The sequence below is a fragment of the Strix aluco genome, chromosome 2 (assembly GCF_031877795.1).
Source record: "Strix aluco isolate bStrAlu1 chromosome 2, bStrAlu1.hap1, whole genome shotgun sequence".
NCBI lineage: Eukaryota > Metazoa > Chordata > Aves > Strigiformes > Strigidae > Strix > Strix aluco.
This window is the reverse complement of record NC_133932.1, coordinates 37494180-37513827: the sequence shown is the minus strand read 5'-3', so window position 1 is coordinate 37513827 and position 19648 is coordinate 37494180. Positions and strand designations below refer to the sequence as shown.

The 19648-nt window shown below is 41.9% G+C and overlaps 2 protein-coding genes across 3 annotated transcripts; one reads left to right on the top strand and one right to left on the bottom strand.

Annotated features, from left to right (window-relative positions):
* Positions 1-1023: 1023 nt before the first annotated feature.
* Positions 1024-9263, bottom strand: GET1 (guided entry of tail-anchored proteins factor 1). The gene is made up of 5 exons (XM_074814380.1): positions 9016-9263; positions 6741-6906; positions 5296-5363; positions 4346-4460; positions 1024-2678 (listed from the first exon to the last, which is right to left on the bottom strand). The coding sequence occupies exons 1-5, from the start codon at positions 9103-9105 to the stop codon at positions 2605-2607; spliced, it is 513 nt and encodes a 170-aa protein (XP_074670481.1). The 5' UTR covers positions 9106-9263; the 3' UTR covers positions 1024-2604.
* Positions 9264-9390: 127 nt separating this feature from the next.
* HMGN1 (high mobility group nucleosome binding domain 1) lies at positions 9391-19602 on the top strand. 2 transcript variants are annotated; one of them, XM_074814382.1, is made up of 6 exons: positions 9391-9701; positions 10124-10156; positions 10263-10292; positions 10405-10455; positions 13421-13552; positions 19488-19602. In XM_074814382.1, exons 1-6 carry the CDS (start codon positions 9687-9689, stop codon positions 19494-19496), a joined length of 270 nt encoding a protein of 89 aa, XP_074670483.1. In that variant the 5' UTR covers positions 9391-9686; the 3' UTR covers positions 19497-19602. The 2 variants fall into 2 exon arrangements, with proteins under 2 accessions (XP_074670483.1, XP_074670482.1); XM_074814381.1 differs by lacking the exon at positions 19488-19602 and adding an exon at positions 16059-16937 and having other exon boundaries at positions 9402-9701.
* Positions 19603-19648: the final 46 nt, after the last annotated feature.

Below are 19648 nucleotides of genomic sequence, written 5' to 3'. Positions count from 1 at the left end.
TTGCTATTACATTGTTTTCACTAGCATTATAAAGCTCTAAAGCTTCATTCTTTTCCACTGTTAGAATTTATCAAAGCAGTTTGCCTGGTAACTTCCACAGCTGACATCCAAAGATGAATGTGCAAGAGTAAACTATTGTTTTGGAGAAGTCAGGCATATCCAGTTCTCAAAAAGCCTTTAAAAATCCTGTGTTTAAGGTTATGTAAGCAGGGGTAGGAAGATTATGTTTTGTTCCTCATAGTAATTCATGAAACACTTGCTAAAATGATGCGAAGTTAGGGAAAATTATGTGTGTCCTATTAATTTTAAAAGGCAGTTGCACTTTAAAAAAAAAAAATTCAAAAAATTGTACTGCAAAAGCTTTTAAAGGTGATTTAAGACTTTAGATTTGAACCTACTTGCAGCATTATTTTCAAAATTTCAAAGGTTTTTCTTGAAGTCGTGCTTAAGCTGTAGGCAGGTTTCAAAGCATGACTTTGTGCCCTTAGAAAAGTAGGTGTTTCTCCTCAATGAACTATTAATACTTCTACAGTGCCTTTACTGCTGTCCCAAAGCTGAGCAAACAAGCATGCACAATCCAGCACCTCCTATTTGTACTGACTAGGTGACCAAAAGCCTTTTTGCCCTTACTCACCCAAATGTTTGACTAGAGCAGCCAATAAACTGCGTATCTGACGACCCCATGCTAAGTGTGGGTAAACAGCAAACGCCACTGTGAAGATTTTAAGTGATGCTGCTTTTCTTGATTTCACTGTGTTGAGTAACTCCGTGACAAGCTAAGTAGAAATATCATTAGCCACCTTTTTAGATTCAGAAATATGTCAATGTCATAGTTAAATAATCTGTCCCTAATACTTTAGAAAAATAATAAAAAAATAAATTAGCCCTGTTGATTCCAACAGTATCTCCTTATGCAAGAACATGGGGCTGGGGGGGTTGTTGCATTGTGTTTTGGTTTTATTGTTTGGGGTTTTTTTAGGAAAACTGTAATTAACATTGAAAAATGGATTAGAAAACCTGAGATGGGCTGAAAAGCTTTATTTTGTTAATAAAAACACAATTATACATAACATTCAATCCCAACAGTTTTTCTTGATGATATTTAATGCATCTATTTTCATGGTGACTAAATGTAATCCCTAAATATAAACCAATTTTTTTTTTAAATTAACATTAAAAAAAACCAGCCCACATTTCATGCATATATACACACAATGTGTCAGGAACTTTTGAACTGATTTCTAAATGCAGTGCTAATTATGGAGGGGCCCTAGACCCCTTCCATCCTGCAGGAAGGCAAAGGACCTGAAATAACAAAACAGATGCATTCCAGGGTACAGAGTGGGAAGCTGAACCAGAATCGCCAAAGCCCAGCACAAGTGGGGAAGGTGTCCCCTAGCGCTTTGTTCAGGCTTATGTCAAAAAAAACCCAAAAAGGTGTGGAACAAGAACTTTATAAACCCACCCATTTGTCTTGTGGGGCAGCAACGATGGGGTTGCAGGTTACTGTAGTTTGGAAGATAACACAACTTTGTCACTGTTCTACAGGCACAGTACTAGGAAGAATTTTGTCCTCCTTTAATTTGAAAATATTGAGGCTGTTTCCTGGACCTAAATGTGGCAAGAAGCATTTACTCCAAAACAGAAAATTGTTTTCCTTCCTCCTCCTGCTTGCTACCTTACTACTTTAGACATTTAAATCACTAATTTGACTTTTTACATGTTTCAGGTTCTCCTGGACTATCATTAATGTATGCTAAAGCCCTTAGAAATGCAGTCCTCTGAAGGAACAGCACTGTCTTCTACCTTCTCTCTAATAACCTTTCCTCCCAAAACATGGAAGGAAATAGTTGCAGTGATCCCTACTCAGTTTGGGAAGCAGAAAAAAATATCAAGGAAGGAAAGGGCAGTTATCAATAAAAGTAGAAAAAAATTCAAGTGTTCAATCAATTTTAAAAGTCAGGGAGAAAGAAGTATCCAGACATCCTGTATTTGGCAATGGAGCAAGTCTCTTAAGAGATAAAAAGTTGCGTATATATAAATAATACATTTTCTAAGACAGCCCAAGAATACACCAATTCTAGTGTAAAAAATAATATGGAGGAAACTGATTCTGTTTTACCCTAAGCCAACCAAACCACCTACCTTTATCCTCTAGTACCAGTTGTCACCAAATATAATCCCACCTTTGGGTGAAACTACCATTATTATACAGCAAAGAAACAGCAAAGCTCCCAAACTAGTTCCTAATGCCAGGGCATTTCCAACTTAAAAATACAAATCCAACACTTTTAGATTTTGATGAATACATGCCATGACAAAGTCTTACAGTTTTGTCATGAATCATTCTTGTTGAAATAGACCCAAAATGAGGTTCTACAAACAGCAATGCTATTCTTTGAAAACCGACCACCACACTGAAAAATAGACTAAGGAAAGATAAAATAAATCAAAAGGAATACCGGCTGATACCCAAACGAAATAACAAAGATTATCTCAGACCTAATGTCATGAAAGACAACTGTTCCTTCTTTTTTTTTTTATTCATTTAAAACAGTGATAATGAAAATGTAGTTGAGGACTCCGGGGATTACTGGGATTCCTTCAGCTGAAAGGGTGTAGCATGATAGCTACAACTTTATTGCAAACCACAAGCCAACATGTAATTCCAACACCACCTGAAAGAGATATAAACCATGATTTAAGTCATTGCATCAATAACCCTGAAGCACACATGCGTCTGAAAACAACTTCAGAAGTGTAAAAAAATGAAACTCAGAGAGTTATGAGGTGAACTCGGAACAAAACATCTTTCTTTTATGTACAAATGTCTCTCTTCAAGGGATGGCAGCTAACTCCATGCTGGTCCTGAGAAAACCTGAAGACTGTCTGGGGAAAAGGGGACCAAATACACGTCGAAATGTGGTATATACAACCCAACAGCTAAAAACATCTGCTGTGTACCTAACAGAAAATGTCTAAGGTGCTGAAGTTAAAGGCTTGGCAAATAACAGAATACTTTGCTAGAACCTAAATTCAAGATTTGAGAAAGATAAAAAGTAAATTTCCTTCGAAATTTAAATCAGTCTTTTTAAAAGTATTAAACCCATACTTCTCTCCTTTCCCCTTGCTCCCCATACAGCTCTACAGCAAACTGCTACCGAGACCCTCGCTGCTGACCCAGATGCCCTGCAGCGCTGTTTTAAAGGGTCCTGGCATTCCAACTAGCAGCCCAGAGGTCTGTGGTGGTATGATGGAATAGAGGGTATGCCTTGACTGTAATACACAGCACATCCATATTGCAGACTACATAGTGTCACGGAATACATAGCTATTTGTAGCACACAGGTGAAGAAACAACCTTTTTGGTGATTTTTAGACATTTTTGTGTTTATCACCTAGAATTCAAAAGCGATCTCTTTACTGTGATTATCAGCCAAGATAAAAAAGGAGACTTGAAGGCAGACATGGATGTGAACCTCTTTAAGTCCCTTCAAATGCTATTTAAATAAATGTCTTCCAAGGACTGTTCTCCCACCCTGCACAGAAACAGACTCTTCTCTTGTCCAGTAAGCATGCTGGATACAAATCATTCTCTAGACAGCTATTAAAGATACAACAGCACACAATTCCAACAACATATTTTGGAATTCCTTCTAAGGCAGTTAGGACTTACAAACCTAAATGCAGATTCAGCAGCAGCATTTTAGCTTGAAGGCAAATTTCCACACTCAGTTGTCTTGTCATTCTGCCTGTCCACTTATCCCATTATCATAGAGCCAGCACACTTTTCACTCAGAAACAGGGGTCTACAACCTGTGATACCGTTCTGATCATTAATTCCTTAAACTGCCCAAAAGAAAAGGATTTAAGTAGGTAAAAATGCAACAGAAGTGTAATGGGAAAAAGAGTGGGATCAGACAAGACAAAGCGCCAAGAGAGAGCATACCTAAATCACTCTGGAGTTACGCTGCTGTGAAACCCCAACTGTTTATAAGAAGCACATCTAAGTGATACAGCCCTATGAAGTATCTGCCCATTTTTAAACCCAATTCTACTATTTCAGTGGACTCAATATTTGATTTGAAATCTTCTCCAGGGTCTATTCCATACAGATAAAGCTGCTCTGTTTGAGAAGAAATAAAAATGACAAATAGCCCATTTCATTGTCAGTTAAATAAAGAATTGAATACACAGGAAACAGCTAATGTCTGAAACTCCTCCCTGTATTAAGGGAGTCAGAAGAAACGTACAGAATCAGCGCTTTTAATCTACATATGCTCTTTATCACCCCACTGTTAACATCCGCATGGGCAATGTACTTTTTCGAGCGTGCAGTCCTTACCTGCCACCCCCGTAGGAAAGGCTACCAGGCGTTCCAGCGGAGCAAGCCATTTGCTTGGAAGCACTGTAACTGGCTCAGAATAGTACTTCCAAATCAGAGAGATCATCAAGGCAGCCTAGAATTGAAATTTTTGTTAGCTTGGACAATAATACACATCAAAGTACACTTCTACCGCTATTTTGAAACAGTAAATAGCAAATCCTAATTAAAGGGAATAGTTTGTTATTTTACATTTTCTTAAGCAAGTTCAAAATATTTTTAAACTCAGTGTGACCTTAAATTTATCTACAATATTAAGAGGCAGCAGCAAATCCTGCTTTCTTTTGAGATCCTGGTTCCAATCTAGCATAGACAAACATAGTAATAGTAATTATTACATTCTGTTGACTATTTTTAGCCATTATCCTTGCCTGCTAGGAATCCAACTTGCTCTAACATCACCCTAGGGACATCTTCAGGTTGACCACTGTGATCCTTATTAGCAGATAATTCTTTGGCATCAAGTCTGAACTACAGAGACAATCTGATGAGGCACCAGGGGGAAATGTGTAGCAGCTGTAAGTGGAGATTTGCATCCTCAGCAAAAGCATATTTTGTTTTCAAAAACATAAGTAAAATATATTTGCATGCATCGGAGCTTTCCTGGGTTCAGTGCCACACATAAATGAAGAAACCCCCACAGCTGAGACAAACTCCTATCTTGTCATCTCAAAACCAGAAACATGGGGCTAAAATAAAATTCAAAACTTCTTCCATCCACAACCACCAGACCTTACCAGGAACATCTCTCCCTTCTATTTCAAGAAACTCTTTCGGTTTGGCATGTGCTCTGTCTTTGGAATGTCAAACACCCATGTAACTAATCATCAGCCAATAAATGCAGGAGAGAATTGTAATTCTACTGAGGATTTGGTTTAGTAATTTGTATTCATAATAAAATATTTACTTACTTGTAAGATGTAGAATACAATATTTATGACCCACTTTATTTTGGCTAATTGGGCAGTTCGTGCTTTCACTGTTAAAAGAAAAGAATATTACTCTGCATTATTTTTAATAGTGAATTACACTTACATAAAACTAGCAATTTATTAATATTTTACTCTTCAAATCAGGACATTACACTGTCTAAAATCTCTTTTGAAATGACTCAGCTATATTGAAAGTACCCTTCTGCAAGAAAGCGCTAGGTCCATATCACGCCGTAGTTTCTTATTAATGCTACTACGAAAAGTTGCAAAACACTAATATCCTAGACAGAGAAATGGCACACGTAATCAAAAACCACTATTCCCAAATGAAAACAGGCACTGCGGTTACTAATTGGAGAGCCTGCTTTAGATGAAGCTCAAAGTAATTTTTTCCCTTTCCTAAAAGGGGAGAATGATGGCTTTAGCAGATGCACTTTTTGCCTTAAGACTATTCCTTCACTGAATGAATCTTGGTCGGGTTCAGTATTAAAACTTCTCGTGCCTATTTTTCCTGTTACAGTACCTCAGACTACTATAAAAAAGCCCCGTGAAGACAGCACATCTTCAAACGTAACAGTGGCCTAAAGTTTTCTAAAGCAACATTGCTGGTTGCTAAGTAAACTATTCAAATCTAGCTTAACTGAAATTATTAGGTTAAGAATTATACTAGTGAAAGCAATCCAAACCTTCCAGTTGTAAATATTGTCCTTTCTCTAAGCAAGGAGCCTACAAACATCCATGCATTCTGCACAGAGGAGGCAGGCAAAGCAAGCAATCTCCTGTTCTGTTAGGATCAGTTACTGAGTTTGGGCAAAGGCAAGAGCCAAAGCTCTGGTGCCAAAGGTTTACGTGTACTTTCTACCACGAGACGATGGACTATACTACTATAAAATCCTAACTGAGGCAAAGCACTACAGCTTTATCACAAAAGCTGCTGCATAAAATCAAACAGGATTGCAAAATGACAGGAAAGATCTCATCTGGTTACCTTATAGATCAAAGCTTTCTCACTAACATTTTGTAGTGCACCAACCAAATAGCCCCAACCAAGCAGCACGTCCTATTGCAGTGAAGATACGCAGCAGAGGACTTCCTTGACTTAATCAAAACATGATTCAGTGATAAGTATCACTGAGAAAGGGTAAATAATTACACAGTGAAGACCAGGATATTCTTTGGAAGAAAAAATTTATATCTAAATCATTCCCTTATCAGTGTATGCAGAACTATGCACAACTGAAAGACAAAAGCAAGCTCTCCAAAAAGTTTACAGGAAAAAAAAAAAAAAGAATAAAAGAAGGGAACACTGCAAATGGATAAGAGGGGGAGGAAAAAGGTTGAAGAAGAAATATACTTAAAATTGAAAACACTCTTGACAAAATGTTTTTCAGAAACTAGAAAAGGGAGTAAACATTGCACTCTACCATGAGTTTTAAGCTTGTCAGTCATTTTGTTAATCTTTCTTTCCAGACGGGCGTATCTAGCAAACTCATCCATCATACTAATAGTTGAGAGTTCTTGCTTCATGTTCTGAATTTCAGCTCTCATTTGGGATTCCTGCTCTGCATCCTTTTGTAACAATTTGGATATCTAAGAAGTAAAGAAACAGTATCAGTTATTTATCCAGAACTCCGTTGATTTTCTTTAATAAGTATAAAGTATGATCTCCTGTTTACATACTCAAAAGCCTCCCATAAAATAAGGCCCTTTCATCAAGACACAGGAAAAACTTGGCTTAACATCTGCAACGTGTTCTGACTGAAGCAAACCAAAAAAGGTTTTACCATCCCTGCAGGGCAGTGAATTTCAACTTTTCTAACTACGGTTAACTGCCTTTTCCTTCTCTATTTCTGCTTTCACCTCTTCATCTCCCCCCTCTCGATGCTGCTGCTTTCCGAGACCTTCCAAACCTCCCAGGCCCCGCCTGTCGCTGCAACCTGAGCTGAAGTGCTGTCCTCCCTCCTTGCAATTCTCATCATGCACCGCTTGGACGACAAGCACCTGGTATGTGCAGGAGAGGAAGGACCGGCAAAGCACTCCTTTTCATCACTACCCTTCCAGCTCCACAAATGCTCCTTACTCATTCATCATTCCCATCTCCAGTTCCAGCAGTCTCAGCAAGGGTCTAAACTAATTAACGTGGAAACTTTATTCACTGAAGCCAAATTTCAGACCTCATCAATAATGCACAGCTCACCAATCGGGAATCACTCCCATAGATTACAGATTGCCTAGGCCGGGCTGTTAGAAACACACGAAGTGCCGTACTGGCTGAGAGTTGTAATCCATCTAGTGCAGTACCTGACCACTGCCTCAACAACAGAAACACAAATTTGCCTTACTTATTTTTCTTACATCTCAGCCATGACTTTAGATGCAGTTTTCTTACAACATTTTATTGGTTTCTTGGCTAGAATTATCTCCTACTGACAGAAATGTAAAAAGGTAATCACACCTTGTGTTAGCAAACATTTTCTCCCCTTCTTCTACTCTCCTACTTTCTTTCCATGAGGCACTACCTGCTTGTTGGTTCATGAACTCCTTTTACTACAGAAATGAAGACACAAAGAACATCTTTTTCTTGCTGTTCCTTAGCAAATCTTTCTCGCTTTCTCAAGACACATGCAATTTTTTTCCCCACAAATGATGCTCTCAGTACTGCAGTCAACAAGAACATTACACTACTTTGTCACAAACCACAGCAGAAAGTTGAGCTGAGATTTTCATTAGTCATCTGAGGTAACACTGACTTCAGGTTCCCAAATTGCTAGGAGTAATTTAAGTTTTAAAGGATTTTTATCCATTATTGAACAGTGTGCACCAATCTGTGTGACAGTAAAGTTATTGCCGTGAAAGAGCAGAACAAGAGGTATTTTAGCTTGCTTGCTCACATGTAAGGTTATTTGGCAGTCACAGAGTTTATTGGTCTGTAATTCTATTATCCACACTTCCACAGAAATGCTTAAGATCAGACCAGGGGGCATCCTGATTAGTGACTGCGACTTGTGGTTTTCTCCTGTGATGCCTAACTCCTTAATCTCTGCATCCACTGATCTCCCTTCTCAACAACAGAGACGTCCATCTGTTGCTGGAAGAGGGAGCAAAGCTGTCCTTTGTATTCCCTACAGTGTCCCAGGGGCTAGAGCTTCAGGAGCATCATTTAAGACGCTGGTAACTCATTACCCAGGGCTCTGCTTCAAAGACCTGCTCAATGGCGGCTACCGCAGCCTCCCACCCTCGCGGGGTGAGGCCCCACGGTCTCCAGTCCGTCCCGCTATCAGCCTCTCCAGCTTCTCCTCTCCTGAGGCGTGGAGCAGGACTAGGCCCCGCTCGTCACAGCTGGGGATGCGTCACCGGTACCGCCGGGCACCCCTTCCCCCGCTTCACCTCCCCCTCAGCCCGCAGGCAGGGGTGACGCCACCTCCCCCGAAACACTCACCGGGCGCTCTGCCCCGCGGCCTCACCCCCTCCTCACCCACCCGAGGGACCGGCACCCCCCGCACCCCGTCCCCTCTTTGTCTCGGCGGGCGGCGGCAGAGCCCGGGCGGGCTGAGACGAAGGCCCGCCCACAGCCCCGCTACCAGCGGGGAGAGAGAGCAGAGCGGCGGGACTCGGCTGCCGCCCCGGTTTAGTAACGGCCGCCACCGCCCCCCTCCCCCGGCCGGCACGGGGCGGGGCGGGCGCGGTGACGTCACTTACGATGGAGGAGCAGGAGGGCAGGAGGATCTTGAGAGCGTTGCAGAGGAAGACGGAGCCCAGCACCAGCAGCCAGGCGCCGCTCTCCGCCATGCCGCCGCCTCCGGGCACGCCCCGCCCCTCCCTCCGCCCGGCCCCCGGCACTAACGAGCCTCCCGGGCGGGCGGCATCGCGCCGGGACGGCTGCTCCGCGCACGTGGGGCCGCAGGCGTGAGGGGAAACGGGGACAGGGGCGGCCACGTGACGGGGGCTGGCCAATCACAGCCCGCCGCCCTCCCCTTCCCCGGCAGGGGCAGACGGCGGCGGTCCGCTGGGGGATCCCGCCTCGCGCGCGCCGTGGGGCCGCCGCCGGCCCCGCCCCGTGGAGGCACCTCCCGGGCGGGCGGAGGGGGCGGGGCCAGCGGCCGCCGGAGAGCGGGGAGCGTCCCCCCGCCGCCGCCCCCTCCCACTCCCCCCCCTTCCCCTCCCCTTCCAATCCGGCTGGATCCTGTTGCGGTGCCGCTGGCGCTGCTGGGATGGGGGGGGGGGGCGGTTTCCCTGCGCAGCGAGGCTGGCTCGCAGGCAGCCGCAGCGGCTCGCCGTGAGGCACCCAGCGCGCGCAGCAGCCGGGCGGGAGCCGCCGCCGCCGCAGCTCCGGGGGTCGCGGCCGAGAGCCGCCGCCGCGCAGGCTCGCCATGCCGAAGAGAAAGGTGAAGCGGGCGGGAGCGAGCGAGAACCGCTGACGGGGACCCGCGCTGCCCGGGGGCGGACGGCCCCGCGCCACCGCCGCAGGGACGGGTGGGGGCGGGCGGTGTGACCGCGCGGGGACGGGACTCGACGGGAAGCGACTGCCCCGGTGGCACCGGTGCGGCGGCCGCCAGCGCTCGCTGACTGCGGCCGGCTCCATCCCCCCCGGCGGGGGCTCCGCTGGGGCGGTGGAGGGTGTCTGGAAGGTTCGGCGGGGGCTCGTCGCGCGCCTCGTCTCTGCGGGACGGGAAATCCGAAAGCGGCGGCGGGAAGGGGCGGGCGGGGGGGCGGGCGAGCGGCAGCGTCACGTGCCCGCCCGCCATCCCGCGCCCGCCGCCGGCCCGAGGCGCCTGCGCCGCCTGACGCGCGGTGTTTGTGTTGGCAGGTGACGGTGGCGGACGGGGAGGCCCCCGAGGAGGTAAGTGCCGCGGGCAGGGCCGGGCCGGGCCGGGGCGGGGCGGGCTGGGCGGGGCCCGCCCCGGGCCGCCCCTCACGCCTTTTTTCTCTCTTTGCTCTGCCTGTAGCCGAAGAGGCGATCGGCGCGGCTGTCCGCGGTGAGTACAGGAGCGACGGGGGGGTGTCTGTGCCTGTCTGTGTGTGTCTTCCTGTACCGAAACGGGGGTTGCCGAGGGCTGAATCTCTCCCTTACGTGTTCTCTCTTCTTAGAAACCTGCTCCTGCCAAAGCAGAGCCGAAGCCAAAAAAGTTAGCGGCAAAGGTGAGAGCTACTGGGGAGAGGGGAGGGAGAGGAGGTAGTCGAGTTCGTTGTGCAGGTGCTTGGTGGCGTCCCGTTTCGTGTCGTCGATGCACGGTGTCTGAATGTTTTTACTCGTCTTCGTGTGTTCTTTGTGTGAACGCTCATTTAGCAGATCTTTCATTATGGCTTTCAGATGCTTCTGCCAGTATCTACAGGTACATACATTCCACCACAGTTTCAGTAGATCCTTGTTAAGCACTCAAAGTATTGCCTAGAAATGTGGGCACTGATTTGTGAGTTTTAGATGGTAGTTTGCTACTGAGCAGAACTACTTGAATGTCGAAGCAACTGTACATAGGATTGTATTTCATCACTGTAACAAAAGGGAATAAAATATATTCACAGTTTAAAGCAGTGTGTTAGGACAGGAAAATAATAATTGAATTACTTAGCCACTGAAAAAGATCTGAGTTTTCATTCATGTAGTCTAGCTTTCAGATCTTTATGTGTATATGTAAGTAAGCATGATTTAGCATGATTTTTTCAGTATAGCCTTCACAATGCCAGGAACTGAGCTGTGTATAATTCTTAGTTTCTTGGGAGAAATAAAAGAGGTTGTCTATCTGTTGCCTTGTTGGTATATGTGGTTTTAAGTGTTCCTTTGTGATTACAAGCTTCTCTTCTTAATGTGTGGATGAAGAGCATTTCAAATACACTCTGCTTTGCAGACTTGATGTTTTCATTTTATTAATCCTACTGCACAGTTACTTGGTAGTAACGAACCTTCATTCCAATGGTTTGAATATCAGTACACTCCCATTTTTGAAGTTGTAAGCCTAAAGAATTTTGGGAAGCTTTCCAATTTTATTTCAGTTCTGATTCTCTTTTTTCAGTGTCTTTGTGTGGTGCATCTAATTCTTAATGCTGCTAGTTGATGCTGGCTGATACACGTGGTACTGACTTGCTGCCTGTAACTACTTCTAGAAAGAAATGTTTCCACAGTTCGTAGCTGGGAACATACTCCTGTAAACCAAGTGCATCACAATTCTGTTCATCTCAGAATGTTAAGTAGAACGCCTTGCACGACACCCCCATGGAATGCTGCTGTAATGTGAATATGTGAACAATCTTTTTTTTTTCAATTGCTATTGACAATTCAAATAAATGTATAACTTGTTTCACATTTGATCATCTTTGTTCTAAAATTGATGCCGTCACTAAAATCTTTTGTCATTTGGAAACTTTGTGAATATAAAAATCTCTTGTTCTGATGGCATTTTACTTCTCCAGCTTCACTACTTTCTCTCATATTAACTATCTCTGGACTTCCTTTAAATGGGTTGCAGAAGTATTTCACTGTTATATACCAGCCAAATGATAGATTTTATTTTTTTTTTAATTGTGTTTTTCTGTATTTGATGCATCAAAATATGCTTCTTTGCATCAACCTTGTAACTTTCTAAAACTTTCCTGACGGTATTTTTTCTGTTTGAGAGAAGTTTGCCCCTAATGGTGTTACTTGGTGGGTTTTTTAAAAATAAATATTAATGAAGGAAAAGATACTCTTGACAATCAAAACACAAAAGTCTATGTGTTGTAAAATTGTGTTAACTGAATTTGTAATACTGAGTTTAGCCTTCGTAACTTTTTTAAAGGAATTTTTTTCCAATAGCATGTTTCAACTGTTCTCTCGAGGATTTAAAAACTTATATTTTCTAAAAATAGGAGCAAAGAATTTCCAAAGTTTTGTGGACGTTGACAATTTACTTACCTGGCATAAGATGCTTCAGCATTGATTATTTTTTTTTTTACCTTACATCTCTTGTATTTGTAATGTAACTTACTGCATGTTTGTATCCAGTGGTGTAAAACACCTAGAACTTTTGTTCAATAATTGCAGTTGGTTGACAAAACCATATTTTCGTGAAGACAGTGTTTTGCATTCACGTAAAATAGGTGTCCTGGTTTCAGCCATGCACACAAAACCAGCACGTTAAAAAATGTACTCAGGTATTAAAAAGTTGCATGTGTGAAGTAAGGAAGAATGCTTAGAGTGGGGATAGTCTGGAATGCTTCTGACCAAATGGTTTCTAATAGTAATCCAAGATATGCATTTCTATAGTACTTAAAATAGGCAAAAATGAGAACTTTATTTCCTGGAGTGAAAGAGACAACACATTAGGACATAATTTGAAGAACATAATTATGAAATGCATACAATATTTTAATGAGATTAGACGTGTTTTAAGGTAGATCTGTGTAGTGGTCTTCTGCTCAGAGCTATAAATGTATTATGTTCTCTTGCCACTTATTCACATTGTACCTGCCCAGAAAAAGTATTACAGTTTGTCATTTATTGAAAATTTTCATTAGTATCATGAAGTAACATTTGACAGATGCTGTCAAACCTGTGCATTTATGCAATTCTGAATTGATAGAAATATTTTGTAAGTAGGGGGACCAGCTGGAGGACAGGTGAACTTTGTAGCATTTGTTTGCTGTTAGGAATGTCTGGGAGGATGTATTACATATATGAAAGTAGCTGTTGAACAAATCCTCCTTCCCTACCCATTTAACAACAGTCTTGCAGGTACAGAGGATGTGACTGAGATACTAACAAAGTATTTACTTAGGGTACTGAAATTGCCACCTATCAGTATAAGAGGAAAAAGAGTGTTCAAAGTGCTTTGTATTTACAAAGTGGAAGGGCTGCATTGCTATTTTTTTCTGCTCGGTCTAGTCACTAGAACCTGGTTATCTTTTCATCCCAATTTCATTCTCTCATTTTCTATCTGAAACTGTGGTTGTTTGTCTATATATAGTTTGGAAAACTTCTGGCAGTTGAACTGTGTATTAGCTCATTGGTTGTTGGTAGTAGCTCTTGCTGTTTAGTGAGTCCATCTTTGTTTTGTGTGGTTTTTATTATTTTCAGAGTTTACCTAGTAGGTCATTGGAATTTACTTACTGGAAATTTATTTCATTGTAGGATAAATCTGAGGACAAGAAAGCTCAATCAAAGGGGAAAAAGGGGCCTAAAGGAAAACAGACAGAAGAGACAAACCAAGAACAGACAAAGGACAACTTGCCTGCAGAAAATGGGGAAGCTAAAAGTGAGGAGGTAAAGTTGTCTGTAGTTGGTGCAAAGCAGCCGGATAACTTACTGTACTGGTTTATCCAGACATCTATCAAAAACATACACCGTTCTTATAATAGAAATCTATTTCTGCCAAAAGAAAGATGTAGGCTATTGAAACATTAGTAGATACACCTGGAAAAAACTAGTTGATCCAAAAAGAGTTGCAGTGACGTGATAACAGTCCCTGAAATTAAGGAAAAGGGTGAGAATTTTACCAAAGTTCCAATACAGGATAATGTCCTTCAAAGAGGGGCCATTTTCCCCACGGGTAGGTCTTAGCAAAAAAATACATACATGGTGTAGAGAGGGCATATTGCTTGGTGTGTGGGGGTGGGGTGTCTGTCCTCAGAGGGTTTGGTTTGAGTTTTAATCTGCCTTTGCTGTTACTGGAAGAGAGGTTCCAAGGCCACAAAAGTTTTTTGATAAATGCAATATTCATTTTCTTGGGACTGGAAACAGTTTTCACTGAAAACCCAAAGTGGAAATGATTTACCCAAAGTTGAGATAACATAGGAGCCATAGATACATACACTGCTGGTAGAAGGGACAGGTTGGTGCAGGGATGGAAGAGAAAGTGCGAGAACTACTAATGGTTGTTGCTGAAGAAATGAACATGCCAAATTAGTCTTGGCTTTAATACTGTGCTAAAATGGCCGTGTTGCTGAAGTTTTTGGAGTTGCTGATCATCTAACTTAAAACATCCTCCACACTCCATTCTTTTTCTGGAATGTGGAGATAATTTAGTTTAAAATTTAGGACAAGATCTGAGGGGAGAAGCAGTGCTTCTTACTAGGGCTGCTGTTAACAACTGGATGAAACACAAGTTTTCATGTGGTAACAGGCCTAGAATTAGTCTCAGGATTCTGCAGTATTGAATGCCTCACTTGTTTTAATTAGTTCAGTGAAGTTTGCTGATCAGATAGTCAGATGATTTTTTAATTTAAATGTGGGATTCACGCTTCCTGTATGGTTGTTGCATTGAAAAGTAATTTTTTTCAGATGGAAAAAAAGTCAGTTCTATCCCACTGATCTATCAGTGTGCAGATAGATCTTCAAGTAGAGGGAAAGAGTTTGGTTTTTAGGTGGGTGAGGAAGGTACAGGATGGCACTTGAGTGTACTAGACAACTTCCTTTGGGGTAACAGTTTTTCATTTGCAAGCTTACAGTGTGATCTTTGTGAAAAAGTTGTGCTACAAGTAGGAATTCTTTACGTGGCTTAACTTATTATGTAGCTCTGGCTCTGTATTACTGTCACATAATTTGGTCTTTTAATCTGTGCATTTAGTATTTCAGCAATACCAGCAAAAGTTAAATTTGGCAGTATTTCTCAGCTGGGGTCTGTGTAGTACACTTGTGCAGAGATGATGTAAATTTACAAGGAATGGATGATGACTTCTGAGGCACGTCTTTGTGCTGGTCTCACGTTGGTCACGCCAGCCAAAATTGCAGGTTTAATATAATACCTAAGTCTAGAAGAGGCAGAGGTACAGTCTGTCCTGTTGGACATTACTGTTTGCAATCAGGGCAACAATGTCAGCAATGCCATTGTTCATCCATGACCTGGTGAAAGGCCAGCAACAACTTCTGGTGGCACTGGCGGAGACTAAGGCCTGCAGAGGGAAATGGCTCCAGTACTTCATCCTTCCGAAGCTTCCCCCAGGTGGCAGTGAAGACTGCACGGGTGTTAGGGTTCCTGTTCGGGTACTGCTGTGATTAAACAGTCTGTTCTGCTGGGGCTGCAAAGCTTTGGAATAATTAAGTGTAATTTTTATGTTAATACATACATTACGTTCCTTTTTTTAATCTACATTGCAAATGCAGCGAGTTTTCTGACCTAAATGAGTTGTAATTTTAATCAGTTAAGTTTGTATGAACTTGTTCTGAAGTTGAGGTACAGCATATAGAGAGTTGACTTGAAAACGGTATAGCTCTGCTGCTACAGTTCAGTTTCACTGAATGTATTTTTACGAAATTATGTTTTAATTTGATGCAGTCCTATTTCGAAGTCTTAGCTACTTGAAAACGTGGTAAGATTTGAGAATATGTTAACAGTGCTGCACTGAAATGTAAGTGCATGAAGCATATCTATAGTGTCTTTTCTAAACACCCATATGCAGGTTAAAAAGCCCCTTTTCCTGTCATAATGGCAGTGATTATTGAAACGGGCTTTGTTCTTTAAAAAAACTAAAAATCCTTTGCAGTGTGTATTGAGTAGTAACAATAGCAACATTCTGAAATGCATACTGATGCATCTGAGGAGATGGAAGCCTTTTCAAGACAGCTTGGTTTTAGTAGGTTGTTATCCAGGAGAAATAAGCAGACTGTGACACCAATTTATTAAGACTGTAAAGCATGGTATGTAGAAACAAGTCATGGTTGTTCTGTATGTCAAGTCAGCTGGCTTGTACATCAGAAATACTACAAACTAAAAGGCTGAGTCACTTAGAAACTTTCTGCATTGAAGTGTTCTGGTTTTTTGTCTTTTCAGACCCCAGCATCTGATGCAGCAGTAGAGAAAGAAGCTAAATCTGAGTAACATCTGGTACCAAGTCTTTAATTGGTGGTCCTTATACCTTTCTTCTTGTACAATTCAGAGGAATATTTTTATCAACTATTTTGTAAATGCAAGTTTTTTAGTAGTTCTAGAAAACACATTTTTAAAAAGGAGAGAATCCCAACTCAACCCATTTTTTTACATATTTAGATAAGTGTAAATGCTTTTTTTAAGTGGTAAAATCATGTACTGGTTGTCTGTTTTCTATGAAACCAGAAATTAATGGCATGTTACATTGAGGAGAGGGCTTTGAAGCCTTGATCAGGCTTCACGTTCTATAGACTGTGAGGGACAGTTTTTCTATTAAATGAAGCATAACACAGATCAGACTTTGGAATTCATAATGATATGTTGAGAATGTCTTAACATTTTAGTTATTTATCTATGGTTGTACCATCAGTAGAATTGCTTATCTAATAAAACTGCTCCCTAGTGTTGGATTTCTTGCTGAGTGATGTATATCTGTGACAAAGTTATTTTTGGTAGTTGCAGCTTTATTTTTTCCAACAACTTTATAGCTGTGATACAAAAGATTGGAAGCTTTTATTATATCTTTAAATACTGACTTAGTAAAAGTTTCTCCTTGGCAGACGTAACTTGTGATGTCAGTATCTGAGTTACTGGAACTTCACATCCAGTTTTAGAGGACAGCTTGTTTGCAAAGATCAAAGGAAAAATGTTTGAAATAGACTTAGAAAAAAAAATATATAGTTTTTAGATCTAAAAAACTATGTGAATAAAAACAGTTGTAAAATTGTTCATAGTGTCTGTGATTACCAACCAAAAGCCAAATAAATCTTGATTATGAAAGGATGTTTCTGTAGCTCCTGCATTGACTATGACAACTCACAAGCTAAGCGGTGTAGTTTCTGATTCTTAACCATGTTCTTAATAGTTAAAAACTTACTTTTCAAGAGATATAGGTGGTAATGCAGGGAGTGAGTAGCAAGTAGAAAACTGTAGTTGCAGTCTTAATCTGGACTTTCAGTTTGAAAGTTGATAGCCTAGTGCTTACAAAAAAGTCAATAATTAGCATCAGATGTTTTCATCTGTTTGGCATCTAAGAGTTTGCGTATGCATTCTTGTGTAAATGACTGCTACAGGGAAGATGCACAAAGCAATCCTCTTGACTGTTAACCCGCCAGATGGTGTTGCTGTTGTGTTGGAACCATACTGGAATTTCCCCAAATCCTACCTTAAAATCAATAAAGTTTCAGATGTCTGGAGAAAAATGAACCTAGGTGTGCACTTCCCCAGGTAGCTGAGTTTGTGTAATGGAACCCACAGAGGGTGAGCCGTGGAACAGCCCAGGCAGGAGCAGGGAGGGAAGCACAAGGGAATTTCCCTTTTGGTGCTGGTGAGCTGTTGGGTGAGCTTACTATGCTGTGAGCAAGCGTACCTGCTATAGAAGGCTGCAGGTTGACAAGGGTGTCTTTTTAAATAAAACATACCTGTGCTGAGAGAGCATTCATGTAGTACAAAACTGTCCTGATTCTTCCTTGCTGTATTTGAGAAAATTGAATCAACCTCGTTGAAGATTTAACAGCCTTTCATCAGATGGGGCGTATTAAGTATGTATTACTTAACCTTCAAATAAAAAAAAGATCTAGTACATCATTACTTCACTTCTCCCACAGAGTGCGGGGCTGTTTTGTTTTGGGGGTTTTTTCCCCCATTTCACATTACTTTGCTGAATCGCAGCAGGTAGTAGTATGGTTTTATCTTAACAGTCTATTTGATGCCACTGTCAACCTTGTCTTGGGAGCAGTTAAGATCAAAAAGTAACGTTAGTTCTTTGTTTGTTTGGGTTTTTTTCCCCTTGACTGAGAACTTATTTATGCTCGAGTAACACCTGCAAGCACAGTATCTGCTTCCTGTACATTTTTTGTGCCTTTTTCAAACTGTTACTCAGCTATTTCTATAAAAAACACTTTAGTTTCACCTCTAACTTATTTTATTAAACAATGTTTCCATTTGAGAAAGCATTTTACCATTTTTACCTCTTCAATATTTAAGCAATGTTTAACTTTTACCGTATTTGTAGGATGCCCTCCAGCACTAGACCACAATATGCTTCTGGTCTGTTTCCACCACAGCAGTGTTCCTAGCAGAGCACACCAGGCTTTGGCGGTGGCTTTGGCTTCAAGTTCTCGGATATTCCAAAACTGTAAATCCATGACAATTTTTCTAAACCCTCCCCGCCCTCTCCCCCAACCCCTCCTCCAGTTACCTTATTTGTTGGTTTAAATTAGTAGTAGCATGACATAGCTACATGACATTCTTTACTGGTTTTAGCAAGTCAAAAACACCAGTTAAACGATGAATAATCTTGCAGGTAAATACCCCGAAATAACCTCTCTTACCTTCTTTTACTGAATGCGTACTTTTCGTGTGTTTTGAGTCTCTGATGTTGAGATTCTGTTGACTTTCAACACCTCTCTAACATCTATTATGCACTGTTCAATTTATGGTAACTGCTCCCTAATATTTACTACTCAGCAGCAGCTTCTCTCTCACAGGATAGGGAAATTTTCCTCCTGGAAGAAGGAGAAGACAGAGGTAGTTGCGTCAGAAGCCCTAGATCGGTTTAATGCAGTAAAGAATGAAATAGGCTTTCCTAACTACATAAAGTATGCCTAGTAAATATGTAGGTGGATCAGCTGTGAATTTTGATTCTGCAGTAGAGAGATCCTATTGCCCTTCTCTACATAGCATGAAATGCCAACATGTACCATACAAACACACCAGTTTGGCTATGGGGAAAATGAGGAATTGTCTATATTGGCACTAGATGTCATTTCTGCCTGTGGAGAATTGGAATGGAAGGCATTTAAATTTGTCTGACAAGAATTTCCATGGGCATGCTTCGGGAAAAGCATTCTTTCCTCTGTGATACCAGGTACATTTGCTCTGGGCAACTAAGGAATGGAGCGACAGCTAATGCAGACTGGCACTACATATGTAACACAACTATCCACTTCAAAATACAACATGAAGAGAACAAAACGTGTTTCTTTGAAGTTACTCAGTCATATTCGTCCGCTGCTACTAGTTGCTCTGGTTAAGAGAGTGCTGTTTCATACGTGATCATGCTGCACCATTCTGGAGTTCATTTTCTAGTGTCAACTAGATCACAGCTCTAAAACGTGAGCACGGCCAGGATGCTGAAGTGCATCCAAGTTTAGCTGATGAATGCTGATTTGTTCGGCAATGAGATCTAGATGAATGCAGGTGGCCTTTAAGAATGATGCGGCAGAAGCTCGCAACTATACAGAAAGCAGAAAACCGTGGATCTCTTTTTAAAGAGAGATTTTTAACGGACAGGATACCTATGTTTTTTCTTGTACCTGAACTGCGCTGCAGGAGCAGTAACCAGGCAGGAGGTGGTGAAGAGCAGGAAGCAGAAGTCTGCCTTCCAGGACGCGTCTGGGAAATGGCCTGCAGCCGGGCCTGCACCTCGGGTCTACAAAACAGCTCTTTGTCAGAAGCTGAAAGCACATCTGAGGTAGCGAGATTAATAAAAT